This window comes from Crassostrea angulata, chromosome 9 (assembly GCF_025612915.1).
Source record: "Crassostrea angulata isolate pt1a10 chromosome 9, ASM2561291v2, whole genome shotgun sequence".
NCBI classification, from domain to species: Eukaryota; Metazoa; Mollusca; class Bivalvia; order Ostreida; family Ostreidae; genus Magallana; species Magallana angulata.
The window spans coordinates 15024227-15040622 of NC_069119.1; the positions used below are offsets into that span (position 1 = coordinate 15024227).

A 16396-nucleotide genomic window follows, 5' to 3' on the forward strand; every position below is an offset into this window, starting at 1 on the left:
CAGTATTTATTATGAATCATGAACATTAAAAAACTCATCATGTGATTGGTTAGAAAATATAAAGAGTCTTTTCATAAAATAAAGCATAATATAATTTAAATAGTCTAAGATGCGATTTTCAATATTTGTTAGTTAATAGTATATACAAATAATATAATGTTAGTGGTTGTGATGCAGTAAAAAAGTTTTACAGTTGCACTGCTTTCCTGACTCAGAACATCACATCCTAGGACTTGTAAATCCATAAGATAAAGAGACAAAAATATTTTATTGTAGGTAGTAATACACTCATTTGCCACAACCACATATTTAAAATTGAAAAAAAAACCCACAATTTTATTAAATCATCTCAAAATATGACATGACTAAGAAATATTATTTTTCGTTTTGTGTATAATGGAATATCATGCGAGAAAATTAGTAACAACCAAGTAAAATTTAATATCATAATAATTTTAAATTAAATACAATAAAAATGAATCTTTTGTTGTATAAATGAATTGCTTTGGGGAAAAAATATCAAATAATCATGAAAAAAATAAGAATATAAAATATTAAGGCCAATATCGCAAAAAGGGGCTTTTAATTGTGTTATTCTAAGATATTTTTTTTTCATATACATATTTGTACAAGTAAAGACAAAAATACTTGTACTATAACATTTTGCAGTTACAGACATTGTTGTACACGGCATAATGTGCAAATAACTACAAACATCAACAACGCACTTTAAAACTTAAGGAAACTGTTAAAAAGTATTGCTTTTCTGTATTGTACAACTTCTGATAATTACTTTATTCCTATTGCAGATTATTCCATAATATTTTATAACCTTATACATAAATTCAATGGCATCAGCAAAAAAGTAATTTAACTCTCCAAATCATATATATTAAACCGGATTGGATAGGTTTACTTTGCAGTTATTAAAGAAGTATTTTCAACTTGGTTTTCTTCTTCATAATCTCAAAGACTCATATTCTGATTTGTTATGCCCCGTTGCAACTTCTTCGTATGTACATGTGTCCCTAAAAAAGTATTATGAGATTTATTCATAGCAAAATTTGATGCAAAAATGCCTGTAATATGATTTCCCTCCCTCAATATTTTTCTTTCATTCTTTTTTCTCACTCTCTCTCTTTGACTATTTCTCTTACATGTTTTCCTCCTGTTGAAATATTTGATTTTCATACAAATCATGTCTCTCAGCTGTAATATTTAACTCCTGTGTCTCACAATGTTTCCTACAAGCAAACAACATAGGCCATAAACAAAGTAAATGGAAAAGAGTGTTTTAGAGGTGCAAATACACTTATTTTACACTAGTGTGTATAATAATGCAATGTACAAGAATTAATATTTAAAAAAAAAACTTACTTAGATTTGTCCACAGATTTGATTTTTTTTCCGGTACCAGCTAAAATGTGTATTGTGTACATAAAAAAAGGAAATCGAAACAAAAATATTAATATCTAGAAATCAGTGGTATTTATACACCACACCTCGCAACAGCTATATTTGTTTTACTGTTTACCTTTTTTGGAAGGCGGTCGTTTTTCTTTCTTTTTAGGTGAACAACTTCTAAATGATTTTTCGACATACCTGTTATCTGGACTTAATTGAAAAAATGATTGGTCTTTTAAAAATTTACATATACCTAGCATAAATTGATACACATTTGATCATTACAAACGAAAGTAAAAGAACTGATGAGTAAATATGATAGCATTAAATAATTATACACATAAAAATGTACATGTAATACCTTATAATGGCTCGTTCTCCACCAAATGCATAGATAAATATATATATATATATATATATATATACATATATATATATATATATATATATATATATATATATATATATATATATATATATATATATATATATATATATATATATATATATATAACTTACTTTTTAATTGCTTGTGATGCAGGTAGTGCTGGCAAAATATAGTCAAATGATGTGGATTTATTATCAAAATATAATCGATATGTCTTTCAAATACCAGAACATTACATCATAAGTTTTTGAATTTGCTAGTCGAGTTTTTTTTTCATATATTATTATTTGTTACATCTACCTTGTATTAAATTGTTTCTTATACTTTTAAAAATAAATTAAATTTATCAAACGCATTATGATATTTGATTAATACTTAATGGTGTTCAAAATTACTAAAATGATTTCAGTTAAAATTCGCTCTTGATTGTTGACAAAATCTGTTCTAATAGAGGCTTGATACTACAAAATATAACCTGCAAGTCCGACTTCATAATATATGTTATGAATACAAAATTTTCTAGAGAGAGAGAGAGAGAGAGAGAGAGAACTGAGAAATAGGAATGATTACTTTGAATATACTAATGTTAGTAATGTTCTGAACGCATGAGGCAAAACAAATACTCGTTAATTTAATTCTGCTATCATTGTTTTCTGCTGCCGAATAATGATTTATGAAATTGTATGTAAACATGCAAAGCTTTTGATTTTGCTCTTTTTTAACGTTTTGGTACCATCACTAAATAATCAAATAATAATTTGCATTGTAAACGTGCATAACACAAAATGGCACTTACCTTTAGTTTTTGCCGCTGCGTCGATCGAAACTTTCTCTTCACTGAGAAAATATTATTTTGATATAAGAAAAAATATGATTAATTTCATATCATAGTACAGGTATCCAGTTTGTTAAATATATAAAGAACAAATTCAACAATTTTCATAAGACTTGCAATTATAAACAGCTTATTCAATATTTTTAAAAAAATACGTACCGGTTAATTCTTAGCACAAATCCTTTTAATATAAAAAAAAAAATAAAAAATTTAAATGAATAAACGTTAATTTTTGAAAACAAAAAATTCTTAAAAAATTTAAAGATCACAATAAAGAACGATAAAATCATAAGTATTAGATATATATGCATACTGAATTTTGCCAATTTTTAAATTAGGTATATATATATATATATATATATATATATATCTATATCTATATCTATATCTATATATACCTAATTTAAAACATTGGCAAAATTCAGCATGCTTCAGTCCCTTACCCCGAAACTTGATCTCTTTTCTTCTGAACAGCACTATCAGAAAAAGAAGTGTTATAATGACATTTGAAACCAATATAACAGACACGACAGCTACTCCAGTTTTGCTACATTCAGGTTCCAACTGTTTTTGTAGTTGAACATCTTTAAAACCTGCAGAACAATATCAAGGAAAATCATTATAATCAATGCGTTTTGTTGTGCGTATATTATCATCCAAACTCGGGTAGTATACAATATATGTTTGTTTTATTCAAAATACTTTTTAATTCATGTTACCAATGTGTCACTTAATGCAAGTCAACTAAACATAGACCCAAGAACACTTTTATCTATATATCATTTACATTAGTCTTTGTATGATGTGATACTGAAGATTTTTCATGAAATAAAATATGGCATTGCAAAAATGAAATTAGTTTGTGGCAGTGATAGGTCTTTTTCGGCACAAACACATAAAACTTTCAAGGTTAAAATTTACCTTCATCAATTTCGTTCGTCAACGTCTTTCCACCTATTGAAATGCTTGTTGTTGCGGATGCCAGACCCGATCCACAAAAAGAGTAGCGAGATATTTCACACAAAAAGACAATTTCCCTGTCTAATTTTGTGATGTGGTACTTTATTCTACTAAAAATTGTTGTTCCTTCGCTGGAATTCGATACTGCTTCCAATTTCTTTTCTTGTAGACTAATCTTTGTCCATGTCTCATTCACTTGTCTTTTAAAACACCAATTCACTTTATTCTAGGAGAAAATAATAGTTTTAAATTTGATAATAAACGTTTAGTGAAAGTGAACTTCTTTAAGTGGTTAACAGGAGTATATTAGAAGGATTATTATTTTATCATGATCTTTTAACATTTAACTAGAATCATCAATTGTATAACTAGTTTTAATAAGAAATTAAGAAGAAATATGGAAAAATATTTACTGTCTTTCCTTCCAAAATTAAGAATTTATATCAAACTGATTAAGCAGTTAACATTTGGACACATTTTTCATCAAAGGTTTAAAAGTATCTATTTCTCACAAATATCACTTTTAGAATGTCTTACATTTTTTGTTAATTTGTTGTTCTTATTTCTTATTAATTTGATGTTATTACTTTTGTTTATAAGCATTAATGTTATATAGCTGTTTATTAATGCATCGGGCAAAACTCAATCAACCCATCTGCAAAAAATATTATGCATGATTTTAACAGCTTTTTGTTTATTTTTTTTTTCTAGCATTTAAACCACCGCGAATGTAAATAAGAAAAATCTTAGATGTTAACCCCTAAAAGAAGATAAAAATTTGGAGATTTTGAGAAAACATTGTTCAAATACGTTTGTATGATATTAATGATTAAACTAAATTAGGGGTTTTGGACCTAAAATGAGAGATAAAATCCGTAATTGGCATCTTAAAATCTTTAAAGTACACTAATAAAGTAAAGTACATGTACAATCATTAAGACATAGAATACAAACATCATATATTCACCTGAAATGATGCTTGCTGGAAAAGGGTTGAGGCTGTACAGAGAAGATAAATGGTTTTTCCAGCTCCGCTTAATTTAATATGATTTTTGTTAAGTACAGATTTTCTATCATGAATGGCAATTGGCGAAACTCTCCATATATCTGATAAAACAAAGAACATGTTATTTTTTTCCATGGAATTTCATACAAGTTTTGGGAGCAGTAATTCATATTGTAGACCTTTATCTTTTTCAAAATAGAATAATACTTATAAATTTTATCCTACACTTAAATTAAACCTGTCGTATAAAAAAAACATAAAATTCAATTCCTATCACATGTTAAGCTTTGTATCATATCCAAAACTTAAAATCGAATCATAATAATTGCACATAAATATGAATCATTGACCTTTATTGGTATTAGCCATCGGTATGCTTAGCGTCAGGTTGATCCCACTTTTTCCACACGTATAACCGTGCCCAGACTCACACATTAGATCCACATCGGTGTCATTTTGTAAAATATGATAGAAAATGACTGATTTCTGAACAACACTGCACCCATCCTTGCTCCTCGACACAATGCTCGTGATAGGAGGATGTTGGAGTGACAACTTTTGGAATTTTCCGGTTTCGTTTTTGCACCATCGAATATCCTAGTGAATATACAGAAATAATTAAAAAGCTCATTTTTTCTGCCAAAAAGCCTAATTTTAATTTTTAAAACAAACGAGTGCCTACGTGTACAAACACTATTTACTGTTTATTTTATATTTAAAAAATAAACTTTTTACCATTGCAGGTTTTTGGGATGTGATACAGATTTTGACATATGTCACAATTAATTGATTTATCCATGGCTTTAATTTTCCTGTCGGGTACCTCTGATTCTATGTTCATATCCTTTTGGTGCCTCATATATTGTAACTTCAGGTATTGGTCAATAATGGACTATACCCGGAATATTCTATTTGTTTACTTTACTATAAATACACATGTTTATGGTCAGTGAGCCGGGATCCAGTAGCACGCACTGCAGTAGTAGCACAATGTATAGCTAAGAGTATTTTTACGGTAACCAATTTCCTTATATTTTAGTCTTGTTTGTAATATTTAAGACTTTAGGTAACTGTTCTTATAGGTGTTCGATAGTATTTTCGGGTTAACGTTTTACATACCTTGTTTTTACCGTAGAGTTATGGTGCGTTTGTGTGACAAGCGTGGTTTGTTAGTTTATTTGTGAGTTTATATTTTGTAGTCTTATACGGCGTTATTGGTCATACGTTGACTGTTTTGTAACGTTACGGGGTCTTATACACTTAACTATATCACATGTTAAGAGGTCTTATACGCTTAACTGTGACATTGTTTGATACGTTAAGGGGTCTGATACACTTCACGGTTTTGTAAAGCGAGAATTGTTCGTTGTGATTGTATGGTGTTCAGTTACGGTAATTAGGTAAATAAGTATATTGTGAAAGTGAAACGTTTAATTTAAAACGTTGTTTATATATAACTAAGAGGTTCTAGCAAGGTTCCAGCAATGTCCCAGTGATGATCCAGCCATAGTCACCAGTTGTCCGGTATTTAACATCTTCCACTCGTGTAACCTCCTACGTGTATTCACCTACTGTTGGTGTACGGATAACCTCATCTTAGACCTTAGTACCGAAGGGGGACACATTGGAGGAACACTGGAGGGACACTACGAACAAACGTACCGCCATAGGAGCCCCTGTGTTATCATAAACGTATCCTTTTATGTGTGATAATATATGTTTGTGTGTGTGTGAATATGTATATATGTAAATTTATTGATTTTATATATAGATAAGATTGTTAATACTTATTGCTGTTATTTATGGGGCTGTTCGACTGATTGGACGCATGACGGCTGTCTTGACAACATATTGTTGATTTTATTATAAATTTGAATTATATAAGAAAGTTTTTGGGGTTTTTTCAATTTAACGTCGCAAAAACTTACGAGCATTTTATCGCTATCTACAAACCGCGTATTTTCGACGTTCAAATGTATTGTGACGTCATCTATACTCAAAATGTTCCGACTATGACGCCATATTTTCGAGTTCAGATATGCATGTACATTCATATATATCTGAATATGCAATTATATAATAATATTTTAATAATAAAATATAATGTACCTTACTGTTCATGCCATTTATGTTTTCTACTTCCGCAATACACTGTAACTGCAAAACATCATCCTCTTCAAAGTATATTTTATCTTTATCCTGGGGTACGATAGAGATGTCCGTCATATTTTCAGGGGTTCGCCCTATAGTTTGTTTAAAAAATATGAGCAAAGATTCATCTAGTAATTACATTCATAAAGCATTAACAATATGTAACAAGAACGTATTGTAGAACTGCCTTGAAATATAATCTCCATCATATCATCATTTGAAATGGATTAAAAAGAAAAATGTGTTTAAAAGCCACATCACAAGCATTATTTTTTCTTATGTTTTTCTATCTCTTTATTTGGGCAGTGTGATGATTAATGGAAAATACTGGCATCAAAACTGAAGAATTTGTGATTTATATTTGTATATTTACACATGCAAATGTTTTCCCTTATATAACAATGTTTGCGCAATACACTGTTATTCCTGTATAACATCATAATGGGTCAAGCGTTCAAAGTAGCGCATGAATAATCTAGGTCACTACTTTTTCTATGTTCTCAAACTAACCGACTTAGATATCGTATTGATAACATAATTTAGGTATAAAAAAATAAACCTATCTGTATTTTTTTATACGAACTCTTATTCATTAATTTTCTTAAAAAATAGAACATTAATTGTGGTGGATAAATAATTCATGTTAGATAATACGTTAGACCTGTTAACAGAATAATGTTTATGGATCGACATCATAACGAGGCGTTCTTGAAAATTACAATTGCAAATGTCAAAGGAGTTAATTCAGTTAAAATTCATTTCTTACTTTATTACAAGCCCGATCAAAAAATTGCAAAAGCAATATTACAGACCTTTCGTGTTTCGTCCTTTCACGGATTACGGTCAAATTTAACTCCTTGTGCTTTTCTGTCCATTTTGTTTCGAAAAAAAGAACTTCCAAGTTAAAATTGCTTTCCTCTCTAATGTCAGAGGGAAACATTATGCTCTTGAATTTGATTCTGAGATTCTCCTGAAATTGCCTAGTAAGTAGACTGTAACTCAACTTTCAATATCTTTGTTTTCAAATTTCTAACCACTATGCGACTTCAACAGAAGTGGTGCTATTCCGCCAAGCTTCAATCGGGTTTTTTTTTCAATTGTAAAAGTGATTTTCTTTTCTTTTCTTTTTCTGTTTATAGCAATAAAGAAGTGTTGTCTTGTCAAAAGTTGTTTCATAATTATTTATCATGATAATCAAATGCATGCAACATTGTAAGTTGTACTATTTTTTGTTACATCATCTTAATCGAATCGGCTTTCTAGTTCATAACAAAAGAGAAAGTTTGGATCTTTGTTAATGTCATAATTTGCAACAAATGTAAAAATAAGAAATACGGTATCATTTTGGATGTATATCGGGATAAAAATACGGGTTGGTACGTGATCGAATCTTCCAAAAAAGGTGATCGAAAAATCAACGATCCGTTTAACAAAAATGATTTTTTTTAATTGAATGATTTTTATCATTTCAGCAATGTGACCAAAATGAAATCCAACGACAACTTTGCAGAAACGAAATAACGAGAAAAATCAAAGTACTGAAGTACTGATGGGAGTTAATTTTATCGATTTTATATCTTAAAATCAACTATATGTTATTTTGTTTGGCAAGTAGTTCATAATCTCTATTGGAATTACGGACATTTTTATAATGTGAATTCTCGGACTCTTCCGACAAAAATTTCGAGAAAACCTCTTATGAATCATGTTGTATAGTATTTAAATAAAAATAGAATTGATTTCACTAAATTATGTACTGGTATTCGAAATACTTTAAAAATTGTATGGGTCCAACCAATAATAAACTCTAGTCTCGTTCAATCAGATGCTCGACTGTCTCCGTTAATCTCCGACAAGTAAGTGATACCAGGTCACGTGATAGCTTGATGATGCGATCTCTAAATATAGACTGACTCGCTGCTTGTCGGAGATGTACGGAGACAGCCGATGGTTGAACGAAACTATATTGAACTCTGGCGTAAAAATACATACGACTGCAAAAAACGTCTAAATTGTTCGTATTTTCTCCTGTAACTATTAAGCAGACCGATGGTGATAGCTTTATAGAAACTGAGAGGGCTGAAATCTAAGCAATCCCGTTCTAACAAGTCTATCGATTGCTCGAAACCCTAAGGGGCCCGTTTTTCAACAAAGGCCTAAGTTAGTCCGACTAACAGAGTTGCGCCAATATTTAGCCGGGTCTAAGTTGAGTTTCTCAAAGAAGCGTAAGTTAGGGTTTAAGCGTCGAAGAACTTAGACATCTCCGCTGAGTATTCAACGAGCGCATCGTATTTTTATGATTATGTGGTGGATCAATTTTCTATTTCATAGAACATGTACTCGAAAGTACACATATTATACAAATAACACATAATGCGCATAGTTTAAGTTGTTTGTAACAGTTTACTATTGACAGTAGATCAGGGGCCCGTTTCTCAAAAAGGCGTAAATCTGGGCCTAAGTCAGTCCGACTAACGAAGTTACGCCAATATTTAGTCGGGTCTAAATTGCGTTTCTGAAAGAGGCGAAAGTAAGGGTTTAAATGTCGAAGAACTAAGACATCTCCGCTGAGTACTAAGCATGCGCATATCGTATTTTGTTTTGCTTAGAGGCTATGATTATATGTGGTGGATCAATTTTCCAATTTATAGTACATGTACCCGAAAGTATGCATGTTGTACTTTACCACTGAATGTGAATAGTTCAAGTTGTTCATGATAGTTTATATTAATGAAAGTAGAACAAATGCCTGTACACTTCTTTTAAACATAATGAAATATTAGAGAAAAACAGTTGATATGAAAGAGGCATGTTTAAGACGTTTCAGAAACTAAATATATGACAATTAAATGCATTGTAGATGATATTGAGGCACAATCGTACATATTGATTAAACGTAACAATGCATAGAAATTAACTCCAATTTTCGTTTAAACTTCAAATACATGTACTTAAAGAATGCCCGCATACGTCTGCAGAATGATAAGTATGCTTCATATAGATACATGTATTTAAACACTTTAGGATGCTGGGATTAGGCTTGATTCACTATATTATTTATAGAAAATAATATAACAGCAACCAACTGAAATCGAAAATATCTACTGTATAAATAACATTATATGAACCTTGTCCATGTCTACAGAAGAAAGAAAAGTTCCATCCTCTGTTCCAATGTTGAAAGAAGGTAGACAATGACATGGAAACGATTCTTGATTTTCTGCGATTCAAATGGTAATAGTTTTGAAAGATATTGTCAACAATTAACAAGACATGAATTATCAACATTTAAGGCCGGGGTCTACCCCAAATCCCTTTCCTGTTTTTGGTTTAATCGATTGATTGTTTTTTTTTCAGGGAGGGGGGGGGGGTTGAAAGTTATATATACTGTATACAGGGAACTATTCGCCTCCGTTTAATTTTCAGTCATCTCACCCTCGTTGTCAGCGGACGAATTTAAGATTTGTTAATATTCTATGTCTAATATTAAGTAAATTAAGTAACAATTGTGACTGGGCGAATTCACGACAGAGCGAAACATTTGCAAGTGTAGAAGGGCGGAAATTACACGGAACGAAAATAACCCTGTACAGTATCTTGATTAAAATATAGATATAAAAGCAGTCATCTAAGAACACCCTACTTATATGAAGAAAGTTTTATAAATAAAAAGTTTAATGGAAAAGGCATGTAAAAAATTCCATATCCCCCCGGATAAAACATTTTGCATCTTTGCGGTTTTAACAAGTACATTTGAGTTTTACTTTTTTCCCTGTCTGCTTAGGGTTATTGGGATGGGGTGTATACATTTGTTTATTCAATAAGTATGGCAAATGCAATCTAGTTGAATTTGTAAATAATGCACACTGTTGTTAAACTGCTAAAACTGCTTTTGTATTGCAAGTCGACAACTTCGAAATAAAAAATCCCATCCCTTGAAATACATACATCTTAATTATGATGAATTAAAACTACAACTGTATCATGAATTCAAGTAATTAAACATCAATTCAGTTAAATGAGTACAAAAACATATGCATATGCACGAAGATCATTGATAGTACATGTAAACCAAGCCTATTGTAAAAGATTTACAATCGATGTTCAATATGAACGCAATTGATCACTTTATCCTAGAATTAATAAGATTAATGAATTTGATTTCCAAAAATTCAAGGAGGTGTGCATGTGAAATTTTAGAATCTTTAAGAACCTTGACAAACGCATGTCATTAGATCTAAAATTGATTCACACTCTGCACGCTTCTAAAACACATTTTTAAGTAATATTTTAACAAACAAAATTGATTGTATCTAAATGCGAGTTCATAGACATTCAAAATAAATATAGTTTTCATGCAGTTTTGTAAAGATATCGATGTTTTTATGTTTATTTAATTTATCGGGGTTTACCCATCTTTAATTCTTCATACTTAAGGTTTTCATTAATGAGTAGTAATGTATACATGTATTACATTCGTTAAATAAGGTGAGCCCATTATTACAAAATTGATTAAATCTTAATTTATTCAGATATAGGAACAGTTATCGAACAATGCGTATTTTTTAAAGTTATACGTACATGTACAAATATTTCAATAAAGGTGAATATTTTCCTTAATAACACGTAAAACAAACCAAAAAATTAAAATTATCTGTTTATTTTGCCTTAGAAACACAACAATCGTCATTTCTGTCCACAGACTAAGGACTTACGCCTAACCATTAGGAGGCATATATTTAAACCCAAATTTAGTCCCGACTAAGTTTCCGCTTTTTGTGAAACGCGACTTAGTCTGGTTTTGAGGTTTAGTCCCTGATTTAGTCCGGACTAAGCTTACGCCTGGACGTAGGCCTTTTTGAGAAACGGGCCCCTGATGTCTTTACGTCTCTTAACAATGTAATTTTAAAGAAAATACAGATGGTGTGAAAGAAGCAGATAGTAGGAGGTTGCAAAAACAAATATATGCCAATTGAATGCATGACAGACGATATTGAAGCACAATTGAACAAAATTGAAGTAATCATTACATGAAAACCTACACTTTATAAAGAATGCATGTGCAGGATACATGCAGTAGTAATGTCAGCATAGATGTGCTGTATGATCATCAAACTTTATAAATATTTAGATACTTTCAGATGCTGAGATAAGGCTTGATACTTTTTATCATATCACTGATTTATTTATAGAAAACAGTATGACTATGTTTTAAACAGCAACCTACTTAAATCGAAAATTTCCACTGTATGAATAGCATGTACATGAACCTTGTCCATGTCTACAGAAGAAAGAAAAGTTCCATCCTATGTCCGAATACTGTAACAAATTAAAGAATGACATGGAAAGATTCTTGATGTTATGTAATTCAAATAATAAAAGCCTTGAAAAATATTGCTAACGATTCACAACACAGGAATTATTAACATTTGAGGCTGGGGGCTCGACAACTCCCTTTTCTGTTTTCGGTTCAATAAATTGGTTGGTTTTTTTATGGGGGTGTGTTGGGTATTGAAAGTAATATATATCTTGATTAAAATAAGTATATAATAACAATAAGCTTAAAAACCCCTCCCTTATCTATGAATGAAAGGTTTATAAATGTATAGTTCTATATCCCCTTCGGATAAGGTATTTAGAGTATCTGATTTTTTGTGAAGGTACTCCTTCAAATGATGTGAAGATAAATATATGCTAAGTTGAACAGTGTTAACTTGTGAAGTTTTTAAACTAAAATCAATAATCTATCTGGCCCCGCCGTTATCAACTTTCCTCAAGTCAATACTTAGTCTCATGTATGAGCTTGGACATCACATTATACGGAATTGAGTTGTGGACCGATTTGAGCGACGTATAAAGTTTGGTGACGGCGGGACCAGTATTAATATGCATGTTTATGATGGATAAACTCGGAGTTGTTGTTCATGTATTCCACAATATATGTATTGTAGAATTACAGCATCTTTTTAGTTATTGTGTTGATATCAAAAATCGGGGTATACTCATCTTCAAACCTTATGTAAGTTTTATTGACGAGTAGTAATGTATATAACGTAGGTTCAATGAGTTAAGCCCATTATTTATCAAATTGTTTAAACTTCAATCATTTAGAAAATAGAAACAATTTCCTTATAATAAGTATAGTATTTCAAGTTATGTATGTACAAAATTAATATTTTAATAAATGTTAATGTTTTCTTTAATGACACGTAAAACAAACCCCAAATTCTGCCTATTTGCCTTAAGAAGCAAAATACTCGCCGGTTTTGGGTAAAGACTAAGTACCTACGCCTATCTGTTAACAGGCGTAGATTTATACCCAAATTTAGTTTCGACTAAGTTTTTACCTTTTTGTGAAACACAATCTAGTCTGGTTTTGAGGTTTAGTCCCAGACTTAGTCCGGAATAAGCGTACGCCTGGACGTAGGCCTTTTTGTCCCAGCAGTCTAAAACTAATCCCAAACTGCGAGAAATACTTGATGGATACTTTTTAAAAGGATATATACGATATTGGTCAAATTTGGGCTCCATATTTCGCAATTTCTAAACTGTTTCAGGTACATTAAAATGTTTTGTTAATTTTCAGAATAGTTGATATAAAATATTTTTTTGGCTTATTTATTTGATTTTTTGCATTAACTGGTGATATATGACGTCAGAAGAGACACTATTTTTTTATAATTCAATCAAAATCTTTGGTGAAAATATTTTAGTTGTTCAAGCAATCGCTCAATGTTTTTTAAAGAAACAATCTGTTTTATGCTAAAAACGCGAAAATGACGGGTAGAGGTATTCTTTATGATGTCATATTTTTAAATTGTGGGTAAATAAATCAAAAGGAAAGTTATGATAAAATTTCAAAAGCATATCGGTACAACGAAAGCAAATTAAGAGTAAAATGACGATGCTCATTTAATTGGTGGGGGGGGGGGGCATTTTAGGCTCAAACCATTTATAGTACTTTACACATTTATCTAAAAAGAGTTTTGAATTCGCCAAATGTTATATTTGCACGCTGATAACAATAGCGAAAGGGGCGAAAATAAAAAGGGGGCGAATATTTTTCTATATAGCGTATCTTGAATATAGCCATAGACTAAAATAAAATCCCCTAAATACATTAACGTATCGCTGCCTTCGAAGTTTGAGATATTATAATGTTATGAAATGTTGTCTTAATGGTTTCTTTAAAAAAAAAGATATGTAATCCAGCAATAAAAGGAACTGTAGAAAACAACGTTACATTTTAATGTTAATACAAGAATAGAATTCCAGGGTCCCCCGCCGGTCAAGCAGTATACTAGTATCAAGTCTATCGACCAAGGCTGATTTAGAAACTTGACCAAGGTATTAGTGGTATAAACATTTGGTATAAATTTAATGAAAATCTGTCAAAATTTGTAGGCATGAGCGCGATTACAAGGTCAATTTTTGGAAAAAAAAACGGAGTCATGATTGTGGTCAAAGTCCCATTACTCCAACAAAAAGTATCGACCAATGCTGATTTTCGAACTTGACCAAAGTTTTAGTGGTATAAACATTTGGTATAAATTTGATGAAAATCTGTCAAAATTTGTAGGCATGAGAGCGCTTACAAGGTCAATTTTTGGATAAAACGGAGTCATCATTGTGGTCAAAGTCCCATAACGCCAACAGAAAGTATTGACTAACGCTGATTTTCGAACTTGACCGAGGTAATAGTGGTATTAACATTTGGTATAAATTTAATGAAAATCTATCAAAATTTGTAGGCATGAGAGCGCTTACAAGGTCAACTTTTAGATAAAACGGAGTCATTATTGCAGTCAAAGTCCCATAACGCCAAAAAAAAAGTATCGACTAACGCTGATTTTCAAACTTGACCAAGGTAATAGTTGTATAAACATTTGGTATAAATTTAATGAAAATCTGTCAAAATTTGTAGGCATGAGAGCGCTTACAAGGTCAACTTTTGGATAAAACGGAGTCATTATTGCAGTCAAAGTCCCATAACTCCAACAAAAAGTATAGACCAATGCTGATTTTCAAACTTGACCAAGGTAATAGTGGTATAAACATTTGGTATAAATTTAATGAAAATCCGTCAAAATTTGTAGGCATGAGAGCGCTTACAAAAAAGTGTGACGGACGGACGCACGGACACACGGACTCACGGACCCACGGACCCACGGACACACGGACCCACGGACACACGGACGGACGGACGCCTGGCATTTCTATGTCCCCGCTCCGCGTTGACCGTCAACGCGTTTCATTATGACTTCGAAAATTAAGTATTCTCGTGCCACCAGTCATTATTTGATATTTGATAAAAATGTACATACATCTGTTATTAATATTTTGCAAACTACAAAATACAACTAGCAAATACCTTTAATCGATAATATTGTTGTCTTAGAACTGTTGTCGATTATTTGACTCTCATCACTAAGGACACAGCGAAGGTCTGGAGATATCATTGGATCAATCGTGCATTGTTTTGACTGTACTGATCCTTTAAGTGTCACTTGCTGATCATATCGAGTATTTCTCTCCAAAACTGATAAAATGGTAAAGCTAAAAAACGTATTTTCGCTTTTCCAGAAAACACCTGAACGATTTGATTCGACAACAGAGGTCCAGTTATCATTTGCATTTCTCCGGATTTGAATATACAGGCTCATATTGTTTAGCTCCCGTATAGCATAAAACCAGTTTGAACATACAAAAGACACGTTGCTTTCTCCAACAGGGTAGACTGAAGGAACCTTATAAAATCGAATATAACCTGGGGAAAAAAGATGCATTGAAATCATAACAATAAGAACAAGTCAAAATATTTATGCACTGAAAGCCGGGATTTTTTGCGTGCAGTTGTGCATACAGCGTAGGATTATGACTGGCACGCCCCGCCCCTCTTGAAATATAAATGTAAAAAAGTGCGGAAATATAATTATTTCTATTTTCTATGTCTATCTGCAGTGTTCAACAGTAGTGCAGTTCCATTTGGTGTTAGCAAAGCGTCAGAGTGACTAATTTTTTTAAGGTGGTTATCATTGACATGTCTGAGTAGTAAAACTATTTAATATATATTTAATTCTAAACAGAGCTTTTACACTTTAAGAATTTATACTTTCTTCGATGTGCAGCCGAGTACCAACGCTTTGTAAAGAAGTCCATGGATTTCTTGTACATGGCTTTTACATGTTCCAAAATGCAATTATTGTCTTTAAAATATTTCCTCGCTAAATTTATTTGAAAACAAAAGTCTTAAAATATCATTTAAAGGTTTGGTAGCTCTTTGTATGATTATTTGGTAATATAGCGGCTATTTTTTGCTTTTACGCTGTTTTTATTTTTACTTTTAAAGTTGTGCTATTTATAGAATTTTTCAATTTTGATTTTCCTGCCAACAGTCAGGACTCTACTTTTACCAAAGCCCGGCTTTAATAATAACTAAATCGTATATCTATTAATGTCACCATAAACTACATCTGAAAAATTTACTTGATAATCCAAGAAAACAAACACAAGGTAAACATACCGCAGGAAAATGGAAAGCACAAAGAAATCCAAATACAGATGTTCATTGAAAAAGCCATTTCTTTATCAGGAAGTTTTCAAACTAGGCCTTTCTGTTTATGTTCACTGTGAAAATAAACAAGATGAGTTT

The 16396-nt window shown here is 31.3% G+C and overlaps 1 protein-coding gene across 1 annotated transcript; it reads right to left on the reverse strand.

The window, feature by feature from the left end:
- Nucleotides 1-712: 712 nt before the first annotated feature.
- LOC128163751 (uncharacterized) lies at nucleotides 713-16396 on the reverse strand. Its single transcript, XM_052827404.1, has 14 exons — nucleotides 16268-16396; nucleotides 15116-15511; nucleotides 6703-6836; nucleotides 4944-5190; nucleotides 4555-4694; nucleotides 3549-3813; nucleotides 3071-3220; nucleotides 2787-2808; nucleotides 2589-2629; nucleotides 1924-1951; nucleotides 1535-1614; nucleotides 1378-1417; nucleotides 1158-1244; nucleotides 713-1028 (listed from the first exon to the last, which is right to left on the reverse strand). The coding sequence occupies exons 1-14, from the start codon at nucleotides 16323-16325 to the stop codon at nucleotides 959-961; spliced, it is 1758 nt and encodes a 585-aa protein (XP_052683364.1). The 5' UTR covers nucleotides 16326-16396; the 3' UTR covers nucleotides 713-958.